Source organism: Ranitomeya variabilis, chromosome 3 (assembly GCF_051348905.1).
Source record: "Ranitomeya variabilis isolate aRanVar5 chromosome 3, aRanVar5.hap1, whole genome shotgun sequence".
Lineage (NCBI taxonomy): Eukaryota > Metazoa > Chordata > Amphibia > Anura > Dendrobatidae > Ranitomeya > Ranitomeya variabilis.
In genome coordinates this window covers 448,591,166-448,619,062 of record NC_135234.1, presented here as the reverse complement: position 1 = coordinate 448,619,062, position 27,897 = coordinate 448,591,166, and the positions used below count along the sequence as shown (strand labels likewise).

At 45.2% G+C, this 27,897-nt stretch overlaps 1 protein-coding gene across 2 annotated transcripts in view; it reads left to right on the top strand.

Annotated features, from left to right (window-relative positions):
• Window positions 1-27,897, top strand: part of RABEP1 (rabaptin, RAB GTPase binding effector protein 1) — a 118,899-nt gene that overhangs the window by 65,804 nt on the left and 25,198 nt on the right. For both annotated transcript variants that reach the window (XM_077296512.1, XM_077296513.1), the window contains exons 10-13: window positions 13,749-13,853; window positions 14,412-14,528; window positions 17,701-17,799; window positions 17,931-18,071. In XM_077296512.1, coding sequence (XP_077152627.1) covers window positions 13,749-13,853; window positions 14,412-14,528; window positions 17,701-17,799; window positions 17,931-18,071 — 462 coding nt within the window. The remainder of the gene's footprint in view (window positions 1-13,748; window positions 13,854-14,411; window positions 14,529-17,700; window positions 17,800-17,930; window positions 18,072-27,897) is intronic.

Sequence of the window (27,897 nt, the reverse complement as noted above, 5' to 3'; positions counted from 1 at the left end):
AAAATGTGGTGTTCAGAATTAGGGAGAATTTTCCCGGGCATCCACATATTCAACATTTTGGCCTGGCCCGCTAGGTAATATAGGTAGAAGTCTGGCAGGGCCGCCCCACCCCCTTGTTTAGGTCTCTGTAGAGTAGATAATTTAAGCTTAGGCCTAGCCTTTCCCCATATGAAGGATGTAGTAAGAGAATTTAGGGTTGCAAAGAAAGACTTAGGTATTATAACTGCACTATGTTGAAAACAATAGCTCAACTTGGGGAGTAATATCATCTTTATAAGGTTAATGCGTCCAGCTACAGATAATGGTAATTTGTCCCAGGTAGCGAATTTGGATTTAACCACATCCAGTAACGGGAATATATTAAGATGTAAATCTAGGTGACTACTCTGGGACATATATATTCCTAAATATTTAAACTGGGAGACAATGGGTAGCAGTGAGAGGGTTTCAAGGCAGGGCATTGGGATATGGGAAAGAGGCATCAGAGCAGATTTTCCCCAATTTATATAAAGGCCAGAAAATTTACTAAATCTATCAATCATCGTTATTACTTTTGGTAATGTGTCTTCCGTTTGATCCATAAACACCACCATGTCATCAGCATACAGACCGATGACATCCACCCTATCAGCAATATGTATCCCTTTAATATCTGCAGAAGACCTCATTCGTATTGCCAGGGCCTCTATCGCCAAGGCAAATAGAGCTGGGGAGAGAGGGCACCCTTGTCGAGTTCCCCTATGCAAAGAAAACGATGCAGACATTAAGCCGTTCACCACCATACGTGCCTTGGGTTTCGCATATAGTGTATCTATCCCTCTCAAAAATTTATTCCCGAACCCATATTTCCGTAAACATGCAATTAAGAAGGGCCATTCGAGGGAGTCAAAAGCCTTAGCTGCGTCTATCGAAGCCAATGCCCATTTATTATCTGGTTCTAGAGAACTATATTGTATGACCGACTGCACCCTCCTGATATTTATAGAAGTGTTTTTCCCCGGCATAAAACCGGTTTGATCCGAGGGTGTGAGATCTAATATGATCTTGTTCAGTCTAGTGGCTAAAATCTTAGTAAAAATTTTGTAATCCACATTTACCAAAGAAATTGGTCTATATGATCCACAATCTAAAGGATCTTTCCCCTCCTTCTTAAGTACTATAACATTAGCATCATAAAACGTTTCAGGAATAGATTCCCCCTCCCATATTCCTTTGAGTACCTTCAGCAGTATGGGGGCTAGCTTGTCCCGGTATTTCCCATAGAACTCTATGGGAAACCCATTAGGTTCTGGGGCCTTTCCAGTTGCCATGTCAGCTATAGCCTGCTCCACCTCTTCCAAAGTAAATTCCGCCTCCATAAGGGCTTGTTGCGATGGATTTAGTGAGGGGAATGTTATATCTGATAAATAATCTAAGCACTCATCAACATCAGAGTCACTACTAGACCTATACAACAAGGTATAATAGTCATAGAAGCCCTGAAGTATTTCCTCAGAAGAGGATACTAAAGATCCATCAGACACCCGGATCTGCAAAATTGTATTGGAGGTATTGTGTTGTCGTACCAAGAAGGCTAGAAGTGTACTGGCCTGATTCCCTAACTCAAAATAAGATTGACGAGTGAAAAACAGTTTACGTTTTGATTTAACCTCTGTATGTTGGGTATAAAGTCTTTGGGAGGTGAGCCATTCAATTCTGTTACTGCTGGATTGATTGGCTATATAAGCGGCCTCTGAATCTTTTAATCTTTGTTCTATCTCCTCATCCTCTTTCGCCGTTGCCCTCTTTATATAGGAGATAGTGGAGGACAGACATTCCCTTAAATATGCCTTCAGGGTGTCCCACAATAAACCGAGGTTCTGGAGTTCCGAATGTACCAAAATGAAATTATTTAACTGAGCAACCGTCCTGTCACTAGAGTCTATTAATTTTAACCAGAAGGGGCTCAATTTCCAGGACCCACTGTTAGTATCGGATCGTCCAAATTTAAGTTTAAGGATAATTGGGGAGTGATCCGAGATCCCCCGGCTACCATGTTCAATACTATCTACCCATAATGGCAATCCACTCGACCCAAATATATAATCTATCCGAGATAATGACTGTCTAGTGGATGAGTGACAAGTATACCCTTTAATCTCCGGATGACTCATTCTCCACAAATCCAGCCAACCACTACCATCCATAAATAATGCTAATTGAGAGGGAGTCTGAGGTATAGTGTCTCCCGACGTTGCGTCATCTAATCTCAGTCTATCTATGGATTGATTCATAGTCAAATTAAAGTCTCCCATGCAGATGACATTGGCTTCCGGGTACTTTAAAGAGAAGCCTAGGGCCATACGGAGAATTGATATATTGGCAGGGGGGGGTTTATAGATACACTGTGTTCCAAATTATTATGCAAATTACATTTTTCTCGGATTTTCCTAAATGGTCAGTGCAAATGACAGTCAGTCTAATAAAAGTCATCACCCGTTAGAGTATACATTGAATTTTATTGAAGAAACCTCCCAATGATAACAGTATAATCTCCAAAATGAATAAAAACTCACAATGCACTGTTCCAAATTATTAGGCACAGTAGAATTTCTAAACATTTGATATGTTTTAAAGAACTGAAAATGCTCATTTGTGGAATTTGCAGCATTAGGAGGTCACATTCACTGAACAAAAAAGCTATTTAACTCCAAAACATCCTAACAGGCCAAGTTACATGTTAACATAGGACCCTTCTTTGATATCACCTTCACAATTCCTGCATCCATTGAACTTGTGAGTTTATGGAGAGTTTCTGCTTGTATTTCTTTGCATGAAGTCAGAATCGCCTCCCAGAGCTGCTGTTTTGATGTGAACGGCCTCCCACCCTCATATATCTTTTGTTTGATGATACTCCAAAGGTTCTCTATAGGGTTGAGGTCAGGGGAAGATGGTGGCCACACCATGAGTTTATGTCCTTTTATGCCCATGGCAGCCAATTACTCAGAGGTATTCATTGTCATGCATGAAGATGATTTTGTTCCTGAAGGCACGTTTCTGCTTTTTAGACCATGGAAGAAAGTTGTCAGTCAGAAACTCTATTTACTTTGCTGAGGTCATTTTCACACCTTCAGGAACCTTAAAGGGCCTTACCAGCTGTTTCCCATGATTCCGGCCCAAAACATGACCCCTCCACCTCCTTGCTGAGGTCGCAGCCTTGATGGGACATGGTGGCCATCAACCAACCATCCACTACTCCATCCATCTGGACCGTCCAGAGTTGCTTGACACTCATCAGTAAACAAGACTGTTTGAAAATTAGTCTTCATGTATGTCTGGGCCCACTGCAACCATTTCTGCTTGTGAACACTGTTTAGGAGTGGCCGAATAGTAGGTTTATGCACCACAGCAAGCCTTTGAAGGATCCTACACCTTGAGATTCGAGGGACTCCAGATGCACCAGCAGCTTCAAATAACTATTTGCTGCTTTGTAATGGTATTTTGGAAGCTGCTCTCTTAATCCAATGAATTTGTCTGCCAGAAAACTTCCTCATTATGCCTTTATTTGCATGAACTCTGTCTGTGCTCTGTTTCAGTCACAAATCTCATCAGAGTATGATGATCACTCTTAAGTTTTCGTGAAACATCTAATTTTTTCATACCTTGTCCAAGGCATTGCACTATTTAACGCTTTTCAGCAGCAGAGAGATCCTTTTTATTTCCCATATTGCTTGAAACCTATGACCTGCATAATAATGTGGAACATCATTTTTGAGTAGTTTTCCTTTAATTAGAATCACCTGGAAAACTAATTATCACATGTGTTTAAGATTGATTTCAGTGATTCATTGAGCCCTGAGATACAATACCATCCACGAGTTTATTTGAAAAACAAAACAATTAAATATTTAAGACACTTAAATCCAATTTGCATAATAATTTGGAACACAGTGTACATAACAACACGTATTCTCGCGAGTTAATGAGTGCATGTACAAAAACAAAACGACCCTCTGGATCACGTCTCGCCTCCCATCTGACCTCTTTGTGTACTAGTAAAGAGACCCCTCTTGAATAACTGGTGTGGAAGGCATGTAGGGACCACTGAACCCACGGTTTTTGCATACATCGGACTGTGTCCCTTGTTAAATGTGTTTCTACTAGTGCTACAATATGGGGGTGGCATCTTTTTATCTGTGAAAATACTTTAATTTTCTTTCTAGGAGTCTTTATGCCTCGGATATTCCAGGTCATGCATATAAGTTCAGCCCCCATATTTACTCTTAAGGGAAAAGTTAATACATATCATTATTATTCGGGTGTATTTCAACAACAGCATACTGGGCATAAAGTTAGTGTCAATGGCAGCTTTACCTAATAAACAACCAAAACAAAAACATAAAACCAAATTAAACAAGAAAATTTGAACAGTAGGGGAGAGTATTTCCATCCTCCCACAGTCAGATTGAAAAGGGGATACCCTCACTGAATTCAGTGTCCGGTATTGTTGATTTTCCCGCACCTATACGGAAAGCTCAATTTTGTTGCCAACATACAAGGAACCCAAGTTAGGGGTCTTCCACAGTTGATCCTCCGCTAGATCGCAGCCAGTCAAACGCCTCCGCTGGGTCTGTGAAGAACAATGAGGAGCTTTTATGGACGATACGGAGCCGAGCTGGGTAGAGCATAGAATAAACAATGTTCTTGTCTCTAAGTTGCTTCTTAACATCCACAAATCTTGCACGCTGTTTTTGAAGATCCGCGGAAAAATCTGGAAAAATCGATATGGTGGCATTATCGAATTTGATGAGGCCCTTCTGTCGCGCCAGACGAAGAATAGTATCCCTGTCTCTGCAATTAAGAAGACGCGCCAGGAGAGGTCGCGGCGGAGCTCCAGGAGGGAGAGGCCTTGTTGGCACCCTATGGGCTCTTTCCACCGAAAAAGTTGAGGAGAATCCATCTCCCAGTGTGGACTTAAGCCAGTCCTCCAAAAATTGCTCAGGCTGCTGACCCTCTGACCGTTCCGGGAGACCTATAATTCGGACATTGTTACGGCGCAGTCTATTTTCCAAGTCATCTGCTTTTTGCTTCCAAGCATTTACAGATCCAGTGGCTTTGGTTAATTTGGCCTCCATAGGAGTGATAGTGTCTTCTATATTAGATACCCTCGTTTCGACCTCTGATATACGCCCCCTCATAGTTTGCATATCATGTCGCAGGCGGCCCACCTCAGTATGCACATCTTCTATTTTTTCCGTAAGAGATGCTCTAGTGAGGGATATAGCCTGCATTAACTGCTCCGATGCCTGTTTGAGAGTCAGTTCTTCCTCTTCCCCTTCCCCAGTACCATCAGAGGGGCGACCCCTGCGTTGAGAGGATGCAGGGTTGTTTCTAAGGTTGCGTACATTTTCATGGGGGTCATCCTTAGCAAATTTTTTAAGTTTTTCAGCAGCCGCTGCTCCTCTAGGATGCTGCATGACAGGTATACACAAGAGGACCTCACAGATTAGTGCTAGAAGTAATTATAGGCAGACCGTGCTCCAACTCTATGGATATAAATGAAACAAGCTCTAACCCCAAGTTTTGTATAATATTAAATAATGCTCCAAGGCTCCATAAATTTTTTAGCAGGTGATGACAGGGAGGACCGCAGGGTAGTTGTCCAAGTGTTAATTTATGTATTTAGGCCTTATATACTGGGCGGGCGCTCAGTTCGTGCAAAGAGGGAGAGCAGCAGGGAGGGGGTTAATTCCCACTATTATGGTGCCACCAGTGAAGCGAATAAGTAACAGAGGAGGTGCAGGGCCCAATATCTCAGGGCATACATACACCGCACCACCTCACTAGTTTTCCAGGCACAGAATTGTTTCACATGTAGCACTGCAGATGTGTTAAGCGTCGCTCCCTTTGCTGTTAGGTAGCGCGCTGTAGTAATGGCCGCCTCTCCCCTCGAGCCCCTCTGCCCCCCTCAGGCCTCACAACTGTCGTGCGTTGGTATAGATCTCACCGCTGCGTTCCTGCCGCTCTCAGCTCCGTTATAAGGGAGGTCCGGTTCCAGCTGGAGGTGATGGCGCCGCGTCCTGTGTCCCGGAGCGCACTTGCATTGAAGATGGCTGCCACTCCACGTGTGCCTTCCCAGGACCTCTGTCCCCTGCAGGCACCGCCGTCCACCTAGATCTTCTGACTCCTGCGTGCCGGTGTCCTCCAGCGATCCCCACCAATGTCTGCAGAGCCGTCGGGTCGAACGAGGAGAGCCCGACACCAAAGGGAGCCAGCACTGCGCTCTGCTCAGCCGGAGCGCGCGCAGGTAAAATGGCCGCCGCCACACAAGGAATTCCTATCAGCCCGGGTCACCACAGCTTCCAGCACTCCAGGACCTCACGGCGTCCGTCCGGAGGGGTCACCAGATTCCTGGGGTCTTGGGGCACCAGCGCTAGCCCGTATTTTGTGTTAATGATAAGTTTTAACGGCAGGATAGAGTCAGGATAGTAGGAGCTTACACGAGGCACGTCTTCCTTCCTCTGCTACATAGCCACGCCCCGTTGATGGCCATCTTGAGGGTCAGAGGCCTGGTTCTTTTTCCATACCTCGACGACATCATCAAGGCTCCATCTTTTTCTCAGGCTCACGGAAGCCTGTCCATCGTTCTCGACACCCTAGCCCGTTTTGGGTGGCTGGTCAACCAGAAGAAGTCCTGCCTTATTCCTTCTCAGCGCATCATCTTTCTGGGCATGCTCTTCGACACTCGTCAGACCAAAGTCTTTCTTCCCGAAGACAAGAGATCCATCCTTCTTCGGGACATACACTTGCTCCAGGGTCCTCGGTCTCCCTCCTTCCGATTGGCCATGAAGGTTCTGGGGAGGATGGTAGCAACATTGGAAGCGATTCCCTTCGCCCAATTTCATTCACGACCCCTTCAGCAAGCCATTCTGCATCAGTGGGACAGGTCTGTCTTCTCTCTGGATCGTCCGATCCGACTCCCTCCCCGGGTCAAATAGTCTCTCAACTGGTGGCTGACGTCACCGCTCATCTCCCAGGGCAGGTTCTTCCTTCCAGTTCACTAGCAAGTGGTGACGACGGACGTGAGCCTACTCGGCTGGGGTGCGGTGTTTCGCCACCTGACTGTTCAGGGTCGTTGGTCGGCGCAGGAGTCAACTCTGCCGATCAATTTCTTCGAGATTCGGGCCATCTTTCTGTCCCTTCGTCACTGGGAAAGGATTCTCGGGGGTCTACCAATCCGAATATAGACGGACAATGCCACGGCGGTGGCATATGTCAACCATCAAGGGGGGACTCGGAGCTCCTTGGCCGAGGTATCCAAGATCCTCCTCTGGGCAGAGGCAACGGTTCCTGTGATATCCGCAGTGCATATCCCCGGCGTTGGCAATTGGGCTGCTGACTTCCTCAGCCGTGAGGGTCTCGCGGCAGGAGAATGGTCCTTGCACCAGGAAGTCTTCCATCAGATTTGTCTTCAATGGGGGACTCCGGATGTGGACCTCACGGCGTCTCGTACGAACAGGAAGGTTCCTCAGTTCGTCTCCAGGTCTCGCGATCCTCTTGCAGTTGGCGTCGACGCTCTGGCCATTCCTTGGTCACGGTTCGCGCTGCCCTACCTGTTCCCACCCCTTCCCTTGCTTCCCAAACTGTTGAGAAAGATCAAAGCGGAAGGGGTGCCGGTCATTCTGATTGCCCCGGATTGGCCCAGGAGAGCTTTGTTCGCAGAGATCGTCAACCTTCTCGCGGACGCCCCCTGGCGCCTTCCAGGCAGGCCCGATCTGCTGTCTCAGGGTCCGATTTGCCACCCGAATTCTCGGTCGCTCAATTTAACGGCGTGGCTGTTGAGACCGCAGTTCTAAGAGCATCCGGCCTTTCGGACCGGGTGATTCACACCATGATCCAGGCTCGGAAGCCTTCGTCTTCCAGGATCTACTATCGTACCTGGAAGGCTTACTTCCGTTGGTGCGAGTCCAACCCCGTTTCATCTATGTCCTTTTCCCTGCCTTCCACCTCAACGAGGACATCGTTCTACCTTTTTGTCCAGCTCCGACATCCTCTGGAGCGATCGTTGAACAAGCTGGACCTCGTCAGGGCAGTGAGGATCTACCTGACTAGAACGGCCATTTTCCGGAAGACGGATTCTCTTTTCGTCATTCCTGATGGCACACGTAGATGCCTGCCGGCTTCCAAGGCGGCTATTGCTCGCTGGATCAGAACGGCAATTTTGGAGGCTTACCGGGTCAAGAACAGAGTGCCCCCTCCTGGGATAAAGGCTCACTCTATCCGGGCAGTCGGCGCCTCCTGGGCGGTGCACCACAGGGCTTCCGCACTACAGCTTTGCAAAGCGGCAACCTGGTCTTCCATCCACACGTTCACCAAATTTTACAAGGTCCATACCTACGCTTCGGCGGACGCCAGCCTAGGCAGAAGGATCTTGCAGGCGGCAGTGGTGAGTCCTCTGACCTGATGGAAGTCTGTTTTTCCCACCCCAGGAACTGCTTTGGGACGTCCCATGGTTCCTGTGTGCCCCCAATGAAAGGCGATAGAGAAAACAGGATTTTTGGTTGTTTACCGTAAAATCTGTTTCTCGGAGCCTTCATTGGGGGACACAGCTCCCTCCCAGGTTATTCAGTTTTCTGTTCTGTGTTCTATGACATGTTTACAGTTCTCATGTTTGTGGTTGTTATTTCAATCTTATTGTTTTCTCCTACTGCTTTCTCACTAACTGAAGTGCATAATGCCAGTCGGTGGGGTGTACACTGCAGAGGAGGAGCTAACTTTTTTTGTGCATAGTGTCAGCCTCCTAGTGGCAGCAGCATACACCCATGGTTCCTGTGTCCCCCAATGAAAGCTCCGAGAAACAGATTTTACGGTAAGCAACCAAAAATCCTGTTTTGGGGGGGGATTTGAACTTAATAATACATTTTTCTTTTTATTTCCCCCTATAACTGGGACTAGTATTGGCTACAATTACAGGGGAAATTCAACTTGTTAGCTGCAATGCAGAGCTCCTGCTCTCTCCTCACACCCAGCAATCACATGATCACTGGGTCCAGAGGGGGAATCACTGTTTACTAATCTGTATACACCATGTGCAAAATTAGGCAATTTGTATTTGTTGATTCATTTTATTATTAACATCTGCAATGCTGTCAGTCAATCCAAAAGGTTAATTGAAATATAAGAAAGTAAAAGTGAAGTTTTGTCTTTCTTAAAATAATGTTTGTGTACAGAATTATTAGGTAAATATTAGTGTATAGAATTATTGTGCAACTAAATGAAAAACCTAAATTTTCTCATCTAAAGTGTTTTTCATCAGTAAAAGTGAGAATAATAACCAAACAACTCAGAATGTACAAAAATACAGAGAAAATATCAGCAACCACTACAGCCACCCTTAGTTTCAATAACCGTTATAAGCCTTCCATCCATGATGATGTCTGTCAGTTTTTTAATCTGATGGTGATCAATGTTTTGGGCAACACCAACCACAGCCTCCCAGACACTGCAGAGAGGTGTACTGTTTTCCATCATCATCCTAAATCTCCTGTTGATGAAGTGCCCTCAGAGTTTGGGTCATGTGAGGAAGGGGCTCATGTCATTTTCTTCATTTTTGAGACCCTTACTGGCTAGCCAAGCGGAGGAGGACTGTGATGCGATGGAGTATTGTCCTACATAAAAATCATGGTTTTCTTGAAAAATGCGGACTTTTTCCTATACCACTGCTTGAAGAAAGTCTTCTAAAAATTGGCCACAGGTTTGAGAGTTGATTTTGAGTTCATCTTCAACCAGTGGAGATCTCTGCCTTTTACTGATCTAGCCACAGGCCTATCCATCTGATCTGTCAAGTCACTCTCCTCTCATCAGTCTATAAAACCTTTGAAAAATCTGTTTCCAGACATTTCTTGGCCCAGTCTCGATGTTTCATTGTTCAGTGGTGGTCGGGATTCAGCTTTCCTTACTTTGGCCATGTTTCTAAGCACTGAACACCTTGTACTCTTTGCACTCCAGTGACTGTTCTGGGGGATAATGGGTTCCTGGTGGCTTCACGATTAGTTTCAAGAGTGCTGCATCCCTCTATAAGACTTTTTTTTAAAGATTTTTTTCAGTTGAATCTATTTCTTGGCCCATTTTGTCTGAAGAAAACAATTTGCCTTTAATTTTGCACACCTTCATAAAGGCTGTTGATATCCTTAGGCTTCACCCTCCCTGATTACACAAATACACATCATCTGATCTGCTTCATCCAAAAGGCATTCGAGTTTATACAGCTTGTAGTTGGAAAATATGCAGAAAAATGATCATATGCTCAAAATACTCAGTTGCTTAAAAATTATGCACAGTGTACACAACAATTGTTCAGCGATGTGTAGCCAACGATCAGGAAGGCAAACTTATAAATATCATGCCTGGCTGTGTCTGTGCAGCTGCGGGGGCAGGGAGCTGAATGTCAGTCATCTGCAAACCGTTTACTCTGCTTTGATGTTTTAGAGCGTCAGTGCAGAGTAAAGTGTGCACCACCCGGACATTTATAGTCTACTAGATGGCAGCCCGATTCTAAAGAATCGGGAGTCTAGAATCCATATATACTTTATTTATTCAAATGTAAGAATAATACAATTAATAAATAATAGTAAGAAAGAACAAAAAATGGCTGCACTCACCAGCTCTTGACAATTCTTGTTATTTAAGGTACAGTTACACAGGATCCATGAACATGCTTATGAGGGGAGTGATGAAAGACATCAGACAACAACTTTGCGTGTTGTGGCAAATGCCACAACAACGGTTCTTTGCTTAAGAACAATAATGTAAATAATAAATAATATGTATCAATAACTATGTATATTGGTATGTTCTATGACATTTTAAAATATTTCATTATTATGTGGAAAAGCTCTTAGTACCCATACTGGCGCATACTTGTGTGCCCATCAGGTATTTTCACAGTAAAATTTTCACAGGTGGGGCCCCTCGTCCTCCGATTTGGTGGGCGGGGACCCTCGGCCTCCGATTTGGTGGGCGGGGACCCTCGGCCTCCGATTTGGTGGGCGGGGATCCTCGGCCTCCGATTTGGTGGGCGGGGACCCTCGGCCTCCAATTTGGTGGGCGGGGACCCTCGGCCTCCAATTTGGTGGGCGGGGACCCTCGGCCTCCAATTTGGTGGGCGGGGACCCTCGGCCTCCAATTTGGTGGGCGGGGACCCTCGGCCTCCGATTTGGTGGGCGGGGACCCTCGGCCTCCGATTTGGTGGGCGGGGACCCTCGGCCTCCGATTTGGTGGGCGGGGACCCTCGGCCTCCGATTTGGTGGGCGGGGACCCTCGGCCTCCGATTTGGTGGGCGGGGTCCCTCTGCCTCCGATTTGGTGGGCGGGGACACTCGGCCTCCGCTTTGGTGGGCGGGGCCCCTCGGCCTTCGATTTGGTGGGTGGGGTCCCTCTGCCTCCGATTTGGTGTGCGGGGACCCTCGGCCTCCGCTTTGGTGGGCGGGGCCCCTCGGCCTTCGATTTGGTGGGCGGGGCCCCTCGGCCTTCGATTTGGTGGGCGGGGACCCTCTGCCTTCGATTTGGTGGGCGGGGACCCTCGGCCTCCGATTTGGTGGGCGGGGACCCTCGGCCTCCGATTTGGTGGGCGGGGACTCTCGGCCTCCGATTTGGTGGGCGGGGACCCTCGGCCTCCGATTTGGTGGGCGGGGACCCTCGGCCTCCGATTTGGTGGGCGGGGACCCTCGGCCTCCGATTTGGTGGGCGGGCACCCTCGGCCTCCGATTTGGTGGGCGGGGACCCTCGGCCTCCGATTTGGTGGGCGGGGACCCTCGGCCTCCGGTTTGGTGGGCGGGGCCCCTCGGCCTCCGATTTGGTGGGCGGGGCCCCTCGGCCTCCGATGTGGTGGTCGGGGCCCCTCGGCCTCCGCTTTGGTGGGCGGGGCCGGGCCCCTCGGCCTTCGATTTGTTGGGCGGGGCTCCTCGGCCTCCGATTTGGTTGGCGGGGACCCTCGGCCTTCGATTTGGTGGGCGGGGACCCTCGGCCTCCGATTTGGTGGGCGGGGACCCTCGACCTCCGATTTGGTGGGCGGGGACCCTCGGCCTCCGATTTGGTTGGCGGGGCCCCCCGGCCTCCGATTTGGTGTGTGCTCTGCCTGGGGCCACTGTGCTCTGCCTGGGGCCCCATATGCTGCCTGGGGCCCCATATGCTGCCTGGGGCCCCTGTGCTCTGCCTGGGGCCCCTGTGCTCTGCCTGGGGCCCCATGTTCTGCCTGGGGCCCCTGTTCTCTGCCTGGGGCCACTGTGCTCTGCCTGGGGCCCCATGTTCTGCCTGGGGCCACTGTGCTCTGCCTGGGGCCCCATGTTCTGCCTGGGGCCACTGTGCTCTGCCTGGGGCCACTGTGCTCTGCCTGGGGCCCCATATGCTACCTGGGGCCCCTGTGCTCTGCCTGGGGCCCCATATGCTGGCTGGGGCCCCATATGCTGGCTGGGGCCCCTGTGCTCTGCCTGGGGCCCCTGTGCTCTGCCTGGGGCCCCTGTGCTCTGCCTGGGGCCCCATTTGCTGCCTGGGGCCCCTGTGCTCTGCCTGGGGCCACTGTGCTCTGCCTGGGGCCCCATAGGCTGCCTGGGGCCCCTGTGCTCTGCCTGGGACCACTGTGCTCTGCCTGGGGCCCCATATGCTGCCTGGGGCCCCTGTGCTCTGCCTGGGGCCCCATATGCTGCCTGGGGCCCCTGTGCTCTGCCTGGGTGTAGGACACTGGTGACGTCACTTATCTCCGGACATTAGCTCCGGACATTAGCTCCGGACAAAGCCACGGAAGTTGGCACAAATTGCAGGAAGTAGTATTCTAGGCAATTATATATTAGATGGGTCGTCCAAAAGTAGTTAGTGTTATAAGTTGTATTTTAGTTATAGAAAACAAACTGCCAGAGGCCGTTCTTTTCAGGAAAACTGTCACCACGTATTTGCTACCACATCTCAGAGCGGCATGATGTAGAGGCTGAGACCCTGATTCCAGGAATGTATCATTTAATGGGCTACTTGCTACAGTAGTTTTCTCTGCTGCAGATCCGCTTGTCCTCCCAATGCTGAGCTCTGTATATTACTGCCTACACTAGTGTTTGGCTGCTTTCTGTGTACACTGTGCATAGGCAGAAAGTTGCATAGGGGATGGCGTTATTCAGAGCTTATGAGTATGAAGATATGCATGGCAGCAGGTTTACTAGTCTTAGGCTACGTTCACATTTGCGTTGTGCGCCGCAGCGTCGGCGCCGCAACGCACAACGCAAACAAAAACGCAGCAAAACGCCCCATGTTAAATATAGGGGCACATGACGCATGCGGCGACGCTGTGGCGCCCGACGCTGCGGCGCAGACCGCAAATGTGAACATAGACTTAGTGATGATATCAGCAGGAGATTAGCAAAACTACAGCAAACAGACCAGTAAGTGACACATCTTGGATTCTGGTTCTCTGCATTATGATATGAGATGATGGCTACCTTATACAAATTGTCGATTTTATTGTTTGTTTGTTTTTTACTTTTATATACTGCATATGTCAACATATATGTCAGAGATGGTGCTTTTGATGCGATGGCATGTAAACATGTTGGCTTCTTTATTTTTCTGGGTGAACTACAGGCTATGAGATATCTGCTTAGTCATTTAGTTTCGGGAGCTAAATGTATGGGATGAAATCTTTTCAGTTTGTTGTGGCAGCAAACTAATGCAGCCTGAAAACATTTCTATTTTCACATGTCAACAGTCTTCTGCAATGTGTTTCAGGTGCAAACAGCAGGTAATAAACTGGGAAGACGCTGTGATATGTGCTCCAATTATGAAAAACAGCTGCAAGGGATCCAGACGCAAGAGGCAGAAACTAGGGATCAAGTGAGTTCTGGTGCGCTCACAACTAAGCTTCACAGTTTGACTATACATGTTGTTCTACTTGCGGATTCACAACTGATTTCAACCCGTTCCACCGAAAGGAGGGAACATCTGCAACAGAAACTGCCATGCTGCAAAGAGATTTCACATCACGTCTTGTTTAAAAAGGGTGTCCACTACTAGGACAAGCCCTTCTCGATCAGAATGTTTGCACACTTACACACTTATACACCCCTCCAGTGCATGTGTGCGCCATTCCAGCGGTGTCGGCACTCACGTTACGGAGGCTCCAGGTTATGTGAGCCCTGCGCCCAATCATTGCTGGTATCACTACGACGTATAAGTAATCAAGAGTGAGCAAGTGTTGATTACTTACGTGTTTGAAGGCGGTGCTCATGTAACGTAACAACCTCACGTGAGCCTCGGGAACGTGAGATCCGACATTGCTGGAAAAGCCCCTGCACAGGAGGGGAGTATCGGTGTTTTCATTTTAACAGATCACAAATCTGAAAAAAAAAAATGATTTGTTAACATAAGGTTTTTTGTTTTTTTTTACCTCAGGTAAAAAAGCTCCAACTGATGCTGAGACAAGCAAATGACCAGTTTGAGAAAACCTTGAAGGACAAACTAGAACTTGAGGACTACATGAAACAAAACACCGAGGAAACAACTAATCAGGTAAGTGCGAGATCAGTTTGCCATAAAAGTCGGTGACCTCTCCACAGATACCTGTCTCCATCGGCAGCAGTAAAATAAACCTATGCAGCATCAGCAGTTCAGCAACATGGCTGTCCCCATGTACAAAAGAAATAGAGAAAAAAAAGTGAAATAAAAATAAATCTAAATGAAACCAAGATTTTGTGTGACCACCTTTCTGCCTTCAAGGCAGCATAAAAGCATTAATTCTACTAGGTACACTCACACACACTTTTTTTTAAGGATCTCAGAAGGGAGGTTGTTCCAAACATATTTTGATAACTCACCCCAGACCTTCTGTGGATGTAGGCTTTAACAAATCCTTCACTTTACTCGTGAATCCTGGACAGACGCGGATGTTGAAATTGGCGCTCTTTTGGAGGTTATATCATCCTCTCCAGGACTTATCTATCATGCAATACCATCAGATTTAATCTGATTGGCTCCAAATTTATTCTACAGTAGGACAACCATCCCAAACATAAAGGCAATGTCATTAAAAACTATTTTCAGTGTTGAGAATTACAAAAAGTCATGGAAGAAATGTTCTGGTCCACATAAAGCCTTCATCTGAACATCATCGACAGAGACCGAAGGATTTCCACAAGTTTACATCCACATACATAAGGCACACACCCCCGACGCACGTTTCAGACCTTAGTCAGGGGGTGACGAAGGACCGAAACGTATGTCAGGGCGTGTGCCGCACCAGCATCTACTTACCACCCACCAGGTAATCCCATTCTCCTCTCCTATCTCTCCCACATTCTTGTTGTGACCTAACTCCTCTTTACCCAGTACCTTCCCACAGCTCATTGGTCTTGTGTCCGGACAGCCCCCTTCAGGAAAACTTATATTTAATTCTCATTTGAGACTTATACTTACCCTTTCTGTTCCTGGTTAGTGTGCCTTGGCCCCTGAGCTTTATACTGCATCATAGCTCTTTTGTGGGATACCATAATATACTTTGATGTCAAGTGGCATATATACAATGGCATAATATAATATTTGCCATATACCTACCTACATATATGCAAAAAGCAATCCCAACAGACCTATGGATAACCAGAAAACGTACCAGGCACAAAGTAGATATAAAAATGCCTTTATTAATTATAATTGGCAATTAAAAACAAACAATATATATCATTAGCCCACCTAATGCTGCGGCCCAAGTGTAAACGGCGCATGCGCAGTCAGGAGGGTCAGGAGTTTCCGGCGCTCGCACCACGTGATCACCACGTGATCAGTGTAAAAGGTCACGCACACTTAGACAATAGCCACCCCCTGACGAAGGAGAGAATCCGAAACGCGCGTCGGGGTGCGCTGTTACAGGACGTGGTGACCCAGAAAGGTATATATTAGTACCTCCCATATTTTGCACTTTGCACTTCCTTATAGGATCGCTTGCTTTTGCTGTGTTATGGAACACTAATTGGGTATTGCACATTGTTCAATTGCACCTTGCACTGCCATATGGAAGTAGTGGTTTCTCTAGTTAGTTTTTACACACGTATGAGTTTTCTCAATTTATTTTAATTGGATTATTTTTTGCACTATTTTTTTAACTAAAAAACTCTCACTTGTGGGAAGTACTATCTCTTATATATAAACTGGGTCGGCCACCACCAATTGTCTACTGAAGTATTATATGTATTGATTTTTAATCCTATTGTGCGCACATTGTTTTTATTTGCCAATTATAATTAATAAAGGCATTTTTATATCTACTTTGTGCCTGGTACGTTTTCTGGTTATCCATAGGTCTGTTGGGTTTGCTTTTTGCTTGCATGGTGGTTTCTCACCTTCTCACAGAGCACCAATCACTGTGGCAATAGATACATATATCAGCTTTTATTTGATTTTATAGTTTATTGGTGATTTTGTGGTGCGTCTGTGTTTTTACTACCTACATTCCGTATATGTATATGGTATATACCTGACCTGGTGTTCTCTGGTATTTACTTTTACAAATTTTACTGTCTAATTACGATAACTATTTTTTATTAATTGTGCGGGCACCCTTCTGTTGTTGTTACCACTTACCAATTCTTTCCCCAATAAAGGTATTTTATCTTTATCTAACTGGACCTGTTTTCTTGCCTGACCACATGTTCGGCTTCCTCCCTCTCTCCCTGTCTACGCACATCAGGGGCTCTGCAAACGTTACATTGTTCCAGCAAACTTTGCATTCAAAAAGTCAAATGGCGCTCCTTCTGTTCCGAGCTCTGCCGTGTGCATAAACAGTGGTTTTCTCCCTCATATGGGGTATCTGCATGCTCAGGAGAAATTGCCCAAGAAATTTTGGGGTCAATTTTTTCCTGTTACCCTTGTCAAAGTAAAAACATTTGGATCTGAAGTTAAAAATTTTGTGGGGAAAAAAAAAAAAAGTTAAATGCTCATTTATTTTTTTTTCCACATTCCAAAAATTCCTGTGAAGCGCCTGAAGTATTAATGAACTTCTTGAATATGGTTTTGAGTACCTTGAGGGGTGCAGTTTTTAGAATGGTGTCACTTTTGGGTATTTTCTGTCATATAGGCCCCCAAAGTCCCTTCAAATGTGACGTGGTCCCTAAAAAAAATGTGTTTTGGAAAAATGAAAAATTGCTGATCAACTTTTAACCCTTATAACTTCCTTACAAAAGAAAAATTTGTTTCAAAAATTCTGCTGGCGTAAAGTAGATACGTGGGAAATGTTATTTATTAACTATTTTGTTTGACACATTTATCTGATTTAAGGGCATGAGAATGTAAAATTTTTAAAATTTGCAAAATTTTCGCCAAATTTCTGCTATGATGAAAATTTTTTCTTAGAATCGGTGGGATTCGTTGACGCCTTCCTGAGCTGTGGTCAGAATTTTAAAAATTGGCCTGGTCATTAACGTGCAAACAACTTTGGGGGATAAAGGTGTTAAGTGACTTTATATTCTGTGAGGTGACCCCCCACTAATCCTTAATTGAATGACACTTGTTTGGCTGGGAAAACCAATCTAAAGTATTATGATTCTGCTAAAGCTTTCGTGTAGCTGCACAGTGTACTAGATCTGATCTGAGAAGAGATTGTATGTCCCCAAGTTGTAATAGACACCGCTTTCTTCCTATTTGGCTGCCTGTTGATTGTAACGGTTTTGCCGGTCTTTTTTTTTTTTTTTAGATATCGACAATTACACAGAAAGCTCAGGATTCAGAAACTCTGCTTACAGATTTACAACATGCGTTCTCCATGGCAAAGAGAAGTGTTCAAGAGCAAATGGTAATGCTATGTAATAAGATGGAAAGTGACAGTGCAGTGTTAAAATATATAAATATGTATATATATATATATATATATATATATATTTATTTATAAATTTATACTGTGAATTAAAACTCTTTCATTTTCAGGCAGTTCTTATGCAGTCACGAGAGCAGGTCTCTGAAGAGCTGACCAGGTTACAGAAGGACAATGAGAGTCTTCAAGGAAAACATGGTCTGCATGTGTCACTCCAGCAAGCAGAAAACTTCATCCTTCCAGATACCATTCAGGTATTTTTAGTTCATGTCTGTCCAGCCGCATGAATTTATTTATGAACAGCTGATATTATAAAATTACAAAAAGAGTAATACTGTACCAATCCTCTGCTGGTTCCATGCTGATGCTTGCTTTATGTGCTGCTGCTCTCTGTTCATCTGACTCCAGCAATCATGAGACTACTGCTTCAAGTCATTGGTGTCCATGCTGACCCATCACTGCAACACCCGTTATGACGCAGCAAGCAAAAGCTACGTGTCCTTGCTGGAGCCTGATAAATAGAGACTGGCAGGGAACCATGGAAACCTCCGCACAGGCGCAGGGAACCATGGAAACCTCCGCACAGGCGCAGGAAATGTAAGGATGAAATGTCCACCTTCAAGCAATATTTTACAGTTCATTATTGATGTATAGTGATGAGCGAGCGTGCTGAGATAAGGTGTTACCCAAGCATACGCGTGTGCTAACTGAGTGTTTTTTTGCGCGCTCAAAAAATATGTTCAAGTCCCCGCGGCTGCATGTCTCGTGGCTGTTCGACAGCTGCAACACATGCAGGGATTGCCTGTTTGCTTTATATCAAATTGTAGAGTCCATTTTCCCTTTGTGAAAATAAGAATTCTAGTGCTAAAATAGGTTAGTGGGAAAAAGTTTTTTTTTTAATTTTCATGACAAATAATATAATATAATTTGTGAAACAACTGTGATGTCAAAGTGTTCACTGCACTCCTAGATCAATTCATTGAGGGGTGTAGTTTGTAAAATGGGTTCACTTTTTTTTCTGGGGGAGGGTCGGTGGAATGTGCTATTCCGGCACCTTGGGGGTTATGTTAATGTGACATGGCACCCAAAAAACCATTCCAGCAAAATCTGCACCCCAATATGGCTCCTTTCCTTCTAAGTTTTTCTGTGTGCCCAAACTGTAGTTTCTCACCACACATGTGGCGTGCCATACTCTGGTTCAGTTTTTTCCTATTACCCTTGTGAAAATTAAAAGTTTGGCGCTAGAGCAACATTTTAGTAGGAATAATGCAATTTCTTTTACGAGCAAATGTTTTAATGCTTTTTGAACAGTGACGTAAAGAGCGGGAGGATGGCCGCCAAAGAAAGCACATTCTTCAGCTGGATTTGTGTCCGGGGATGCGTGTGCTGCGACAGAGACCTGGCCGGGTCTGGGCTCTGCAATACACACCACCGTTCCAATCAGAGGCCGGCAGCTGACATCGGCGAGCCAGTCACAGGCTGTGCATGGCAGTGACATCATGTACTGCCCGTTGTTTGCACGCATAAGTCAGCTGCCCGCTTCAGGAGAGCAGTAGCGGAGGGAGATACATGAATCTGAATGGGGGATATATACCAGGATCGGGGACATGTGTACCCCGATGGGCTCAAGATGGGGGAGACGTGTAGGTGTACTAGGATGAGCCCAAGATGGGAGACCTTTACCAGGATGGACCCAAAATGTGAGTCATACTGTATATACCATATATACCAGGATGGATGACCAGTATAAGGGACAGATATATCAGGATTGGCCCAGAATGGAGGACATTGCTACATAATGAAGGAGGGGCAACATGTTTTTCCTTATAGGAAAGCTGCGAGGTCCCCTACATCTGACCAATATGTAGGAGGGGGTGAGGCCCAGGTCCAAGTCCAAATTTTGCATTGGGGTCCATCAGAGTCTAGTTTTGCCACTGTTTTTGAGGTACTACTGGGTTCTGGATGCACGCTACACTCTTGATGAACTCCACGTGGGTTGTAGTTTCTGAAATGTCAATTTTGTGGGGGTGGTTTCAGCTTTTTTCGCACCTCTGGGTCTCTGCAAATGCTACTTAGCACTAACAATCCAATAAAGCTAAAATTGTGCTCCAAAAGTTAAGTGGCATTCCTCCTTAGAGCCTTGTCATGTGCCCAAACAGTAGTTTCCAACTTCATATTGGGTAGCTGCGTCACAAAAAAACAGTCTTATGTTAGTCACCGGAGCAGGAAGAAGCATTCCAAGGTTATTACCACATAATGTGACATATGTCAGATTTTTATTGTCAGTACAATTTTTTTCTCCACTGTTTCAGGCTTTGCACCTTTTTAAAATTCTTAATTTTATCTTGCTTTGTATATTTAAAAGTAATCTGTCTGTAACACTATCCCTATGAAAGCAAAGTTAGTGCAGGACAGTGTAAATCAATATGAAAAATACCTATCCTTGTGCTCAATATGCTGCGCATTGTTTCAAAAATTTGGCTTTATTTGACATTCAAATTAGGTTAGCAAGTGCACCTACTTTTTCTTTTTATTCTCCCCACTGGCACCAGCCTTTCTCATTGTTTGACAGTAAAGAGTAGTGATGGGCGAACAGTAAAGTTCGGGGTTCATACCGAACACCTAGTGTCCGTGCAAAAACCCCCGAACATGGACTTCTCCAGGAAGTTACTGTTCAGGTCTGGAAGCCCGAACATCATCAGTTTCCCACGCTGTCATCTGACATTGCGAGAAACTCCGGCAGCTCTGATCGGCAGTAAAAAGGTTACTGCCAATCACAGGTGTCGGCAGATGATAGTACTACTCTCAGCATCCTACACCTGCTCTCACTGTTAGGAGTGAGAGCAAGCGAAGTTGATAAGAGTATTCATCAGCCGGCGCCTGGGCAATAAATATATTTAAAAAAAAAAAAACTCGTGTTCTCTTCTATTCTTGTTAACCAGCACAGGCAAAACGGACATCTTCGTGTTGCAACCCCCAGCTGTCAGCTTTTATATTGGCTGGTTATAAAAAACAAAGGGGTCCCCATGCCATATTTTCTAATTTTATTTTAATAAAACGATGTGGGGTCCCCCCATTTTTGACAGCCAACCAAGCTAAAGCAGGCAGCTGGGGGTTGGTAATATCAGACTGTGAAGGGGGGCCATGGACATTTGCTCTCACCAGCCTAAAAATAGCCACCCTAGAAAAGGTGCATCTATTAGTTTTGCCCAGCTCTTCCCACTTGCTGGTGCGGTGGCAAGCGGGTAATACATTTGAGGTGGATGTCAGCTGTTTTATGGCCTCTGACATTAAGTCCAGGGGTTAGTAATGGATGCCCCTATTACTAATCCCATAATCATATTGTAAAAAATATCCAGCCAGAATAAAGTCGTTTAATTGAATGAGCGACACAGATACCACGTAACCTTTATGGCTATTGTCCCATTCTCAGAATATTAACATCGGCCCACTGTTTTCGGCTTTCCCCCTGCTGGTTATGAAAATTACGGAGGACCCCATTTTTTATTTATTTTTTATTAACAATAAAAATAAAATACACACTCAAGGTAGCCTTAGTTCACAGCATCCAGGTGTTCCAGCAGCTTGAAACTCCAGTCACCTTAAAATGTCCCTCAAATTTTCTCATGAAGTTTCTGGGCTTTGCAGCTGCCGGGGGACCCGGTGACTGTGAACTCTGGTAACCTGAGCTTTTTAATGTCAGCTGACATCAAGCCCTCAGGTTAGCAATTTGGAGAGGCATCTATACGACACCCCCATTACTACTAACCCCATAGTAAGATTTCAATAAAGACATATAACGTCCTTTATTTGAAATAAAACTCGCCACAATCTTACTATGGGATTTAGTAATTTGATTTTCTCATAGTCACTTCTCCATTACTAACCAACATTACAAAGCTAACATCAACCCAACAAATATTACCCCACTTGACACCGCACCAGGGCAAGTGGGAAGAGACGTTTAAATCTAATCTAATAGATGCCCTTTTTCTGGGGTGGCTGCGTGCTGCTATTTTTGGGCTGGTCGGAGGGTGCCAATATCCATGGCCCCTTACCAGTCTGAGAATACCAACCCCCAGCTGTCTGTTTTAGCTTGGCTGGCTGTCAAAAATGGGGGGGACGGGGGGGGGCGTGGCCTGAGCTCTGGCGATGTAGGAGGTAAGAGCTCTGAGCTCCCACTAAAGAACCCAAAAAGCGACGAAAAAAATCCACAAGAGGCATTTATTTATAACTTTTATTGAGTTATTATCCCTCTACAACAGAATTGGAATATTTTACTGTCAAAAAACGCTTTCAATCAAGAATTTTTACTTCATAGAATGTAGGAGATAAAACCAGAGACGACATTGTGAAAAGCGGAGGGATACCTTTACTTATTTTTTTTTTTTTTTTTTTCACACCAGGATTCAACTTTAAGGTCAGTGCTTGCATTTTCTACCTAAGAGCCAATTGGACAGTTATCCCTGGTCATTTGGGTGCCCATATTGCTGAGATTTCTTTTTATTTGGGTCTCTTGTGCACTGAAACTGCATTCTTCCCTGCGGTGTAAAGGCGGAGGGATACCCACTTCATATATTTTTGACTGCAGGATATAATTAAATTGATGACCAGTGCACCTAGTTTTCACTCAGTGGACAACAATAGCGTTGGAATTTGGAGGGTTGATCCCGAAGCTGCACATACAGGGTGTGAAAGGCACCATATGTACTCCACAAGAAATTCACTTCGTGGATCCAATATCTCCTTTGCGAACTACGCTTTCTCTGCCGAAGTCGCAACCGCATCAAGTGAAATCTGACGAGCTCAGACACAAACATCTTGCTAGCAGAAGTTCACTCAATGCTTTCAAAATGGAGAATGAGTCTGTGCCCACACCCGACAATGACAAAAGGAAAAAAAAAAAAAAAAACTTTATTGACAGTGACAAACGCAGACAAACGGATACTTCGTAAACGGACATCAAAATAAAAAAACGCGCTCACATGCGTTAACGCTAGCGTTACCGTGACGACGAATTTCACATATTTTTGCTCCTTTTCTGTACATGCGTTTAACGCTTCCGTTTAACGCTATGTACTTGACGCAATGTGAACCTAGCCTTAGATTTATCATCCTGTCATTTTTACACATATATCTGAAAGATTAGAGGTGGCACAACCGAGATTTACCAGTAAAACCCGGCTGGAATACCGCACAGCTTAACAGCACTTTCACCTGAGGTAGAAAGTAGTTCCGGCTGCTCCATTTGACTTACTGTGGCAAGCTCCTGCTTCAGCAAGATTATAGATCCAGGAGCACTTCAGGCATTTGCTTCCACGCCAACCATCAATACAGATACATCACTTATCTAAGATCAAAGGGGCTGAATTGTCTGAAGACAGAACACCGAAGGAGACTGCAATTTTGGAACACCAGAGAGGAGGAGGATAGTTTTTTTTTTTGTTTGTTTGTTTTTTTTAAAGCACCCATCATTGTAGGATGCTGTTTCCCTATCAACCAGATAAGAATCTCAAGGCGAAGACATTTTGAAACAATAAAGGCGACTCTGGTTGCCTGGGTCGTGTCTTGGGATTCAGTCCCATAAGGAATTGACGGCTTTCAGAGAACTTTAAAGGTTACTTGTGCCTAGAATGCAAATGGAGAGGGTTTAGGGGTTGTATATAGACCATCTCATAAATAGTGCCTTATAAGTTTATACCTTATAGTTCCTATTTCATTTTGGTTAGTGGTATCCAAGCTCCATATATATTTAATTAGGGGACTTATAAGTGTCCTATGATACATCATATTAATCAACTGCAGCTCAGAGCCTTGTTCTTTTAATATATAACAATCTGGTCAGAGACTTTACTCCCCTTACCTTCTAATCCTACTGATATCCATAGGCTCAGCTCTGTTAGGGTACCGTCACACAGTACCATTTACATCGCTACGACGGCACGATTCGTGACGTCGCAGCGTCGTATGAGTATCGCTCCAGCGTCGTAGACTGCGGTCACACGTTGCAATCACGGCGCTGGAGCGATGCCGAAGTCCCCGGGTAACCAGGGTAAACATCGGGTTACTAAGCGCAGGGCCGCGCTTAGTAACCCGATGTTTACCCTGGTTACCAGCGTAAAAGTAAAAAAAAACAAACCGTACATGCTCACCATCTGATGTCCGTCAGGTCCCTTGTCGTCTGCTTCCTGCTCTGACTGAGATCCGGCCGTACAGTGAGAGCAGAGCGCAGCGGCGACGTCACCGCTGTGATCTGCTCTCACTTTCCGGCCGGCAGACAGTCAGAGCGGAAAGCAGACGGCAAGGGACCTGACGGACATCAGATGGTGAGTATGTACGGTTTGTTTTTTTTTACTTTTACGCTGGTAACCAGGGTAAACATCGGGTTACTAAGCGCGGCCCTGCGCTTAGTTACCCGATGTTTACCCTGGTTACCAGCGAACGCATCGCTGGATCGCTGTCACACACAACGATCCAGCGATGACAGCGGGAGATCCAGCGACGAAAGAAAGTTTCAAACGATGTGCTACGACGTACGATTCTCAGCTGGGTGCCTGATCGCAGTAGCGTGTCAGACACTGCGAGATCGTAACGATATCGCTAGAACGTCACGAATCGTGCCGTCGTAGTGATAAAAATGCCACTGTGTGACGGTACCCTTACTCAGTTTGTTTGGGCAAATTTGAGGAATAGAAATCATTGTATTCTTTTCTTCATCCTGATCAAGGAATCAAGAAACTTCCTATACTCCCATTGTAGGTTACACAGGCTGTTTATTTAATCTTTAACCTCTTCCTTGGCTGGATATAAATCTCATACGCTGCCACATCAAAGATTCTAAATTTAAAAGGTACATTACCCTATTTACTCTTTACAAAACTTGAGGCCTATGAGATAATTATCTGCTTACTTTAACTTGTAAGCTTCGCATGCTGATCCTTTGTGTGTAGTATCTTGTGTTTCAGGTTACCAACTTTATTTGTTGGACTGACAGCTATTCTTTTATCAATATATTGTATCATATAGCAATATTCACATGCAATTACCTGTATATTGAGTTCCAAGGGCTATATACTATAATTAATTGTGTCATACTATATCTATCCAAGTGTCAATAAATGAGACCGACCAAAATGGAGACAGGAACAGGGAAAACAAAAAATAAATCCCAAACAAGTAGACAATCTCCACAAAGGGCTCACTCTAAAGGTACCTTCACACGAAACGACTTTGTAACGATATCGCTAGCGATCCGTGATGTTGCAGCATCCTCGCTAGCGATATCGTTTAGTTTGACACGCAGCAGCGATCAGGATCCTGCTGTGATGTCGCTGAATAAAGTTCAGAACTTTATTTGGTCGTCCGATCGCCGTGTATCGTTGTGTTTGAAAGCAAAAGCAACGATACCAGCGATGTTTTACACTGGTAACCAGGGTAAACATCGGGTTACCAAGCGCAGGGCCGCGCTTAGTAACCCGATGTTTACCCTGGTTACCAGCGTAAAAGTAAAAAAAACAAACAGTACATACTCACCTGCGCGTCCCCCAGCGTCTGCTTCCTGACACTTACTGAGCGCCGGCCCTAAAGTGAAAGTGAAAGCACAGCGGTGACGTCACCGCTGTGCTGTTAGGGCCGGAGCTCAGTCAGTGTCAGGAAGCAGACGCTGGTGAGTATGTACTGTTAGTTTTTTTTACTTTTACGCTGGTAACCAGGGTAAACATCGGGTTACTAAGCGCGGCCCTGCGCTTAGCAACCCGATGTTTACCCTGGTTACCCGGGGACCTCGGCATCGTTGGTTGCTGGAGAGCGGTCTGTGAGACAGCTCTCCAGCGACCAAACAGTGACGCTGCAGCGATCGGCATCGTTGTCGCTATCGCTGCAGCGTCGCTTCGTGTGAAGGTACCTTAAATCGTATGAAGATTTCCCCAACTCACTTAGTCCTACTAGATCAAGGTCCCCTGTTAAGACAGGGGAACCAAGTTCTACATTTATAAAACAATCCTCATTCCTAACATACAGTAAAGCTACAAAGGAAGGGACTATACGGAAAAATTCAACATCCAAATTGCCGATAAGCATGTCATCCCGTAAAGGAGACCCCAATGGAGTGTCCAAACTTCCAATTCTAAATACCATCTCACCTAATGAAATGGATACTTCCAGATCTTTTAAAAGAAAAGGTCCTAGTGACCATGGGAGTAAAAATGACCCTTCCACTGAAGATTCGGACAATCAGTCTGATGACTATTCACCGAACAATAGCCCAGACAGACAAAGAGTTAAAAGAGATCACATAGAGGTGCCACCAATAGCAGAGATCCCACCACCTTTAATTAACCTAGATGAATTTCTCAGTTCTAACAAGCCTGCCACTGAAGGTTTCTTGGCTAGCCTTTTTAGGTCATTTAATGAATCTATGAGGATAGGATTTGAATTACAGAGCAAAACCCTGCAGGAAACTTGCAACAATTTCATTCAAAGATTTGAGAAGAATGAAAAAAGATTAACTCTTGTTGAAAAAGACACCATTTACTTATCCAAACAGAATTCTAATCTTCAAGCTGAGATCCTTACCCTCAAAAATAAGTTAACAGACCTCGAAGATCGTAATCGAAGAAATAACTTAAAGATAAGAGGCATTCCTGAATCCGTCCCGCAAGGTGACCTCTCAAACTACACTAAAAATCTATTCAAAAAACTGGTCCCCAATCTCTCTGACTTACAACTGAACATTGACCGTATCCATCGCCTACCATGTCCTAAGGGAATACCCCAAGACAAGCCCAGGGATACTATCCTTAGGGTACCGTCACACAGTGCCATTTTCATCGCTACGACGGCACGATTCGTGACGTTGCAGCGTCGTATGATTATCGCTCCAGCGTCGTAGACTGCGGTCACACGTTGCAATACACGGCGCTGGAGCGATAATTTCATGACGTATTTGCCATGTAGAAGCCGTTGGTTACTGTGCGCACATCGTATACAACCTGTGTCACACGATGCAATCATGCCGCCACAGCGGGACACTAGACGAGGTAAGAAAGTTTCAAACGATCTGCTACGATGTACGATTCTCAGCGGGGTTCCGGATCGCAGTAGCGTGTCAGACACTATGATATCGTAACGATATCGCTAGAACGTCACGAATCGTGCCGTCGTAGCGATGAAAATGGCACTGTGTGACGGTACCCTTAGAGTACATTTCTTCGATACAAAAGAAAAGATTTTGAAGGGCATGAGGGAAAAAGGTTCCTTCCCTGACCCGTATAGGAACATAAAATTGTTCCCAGACTTCTCCAAAGCGACGATGGATGCGCGTAGATCCTTTAAAGACATAACAGCTAAACTTAGAGACCTCAAAGTGCCCTATAGATGGGGCTTCCCAACAAAACTCTTAGTGTGGTACAACAGCAAAAATTATCCGATCGATACCCCTCAAGAAGGCTTGAGATTTATTAACTTCCTCATGGAAGAACCTGCCTTTAAAGATAAACATTAGAAAATATGCTTATCATTATATTCATAATTTCATTCTTTCAATAGACCTCTAACTCTGAGGTGTCTTTGTGGGCCTCAGCCACAAGTCTTGTATACCCCACACTTAGGTGAGACTCAATAAATTTTGAGTCCTCCAGGAGAACCCCTAAGTTAGTTCTTGTGTATTTTGGCTAGTTTTAGATAGGCCAACTACCAGTTTTGTTGTATTTATTTTTATCGCTCAGTTTTGTTTCATTCATAATTAATAATGAAAATCCTTTCTTATAATGTTAGAGGCATCAACAGCCCTAATAAAAGATTTACCATTTGGAAAGAGATTATTCGCTCTCGTGCCAATATTGTATGTCTACAGGAGGTGAAATTAGCGAAAGACAATCATCCAACTTTTCAGCACAAAAAATTTCCGCATATCTTTAAATCTCTACATTCGTCTAAAAAAGGGGGTGTCGTCACTTTAATAAGTAGCGATGTTCCATTCCAACTTGTTGATGAAGTAACAGACCATTTGGGCAGGTTCCATATCCTTACTTGTTATTTAAACAACAAACCTTGTACAGTGGTGAATGTATATGCTCCAAG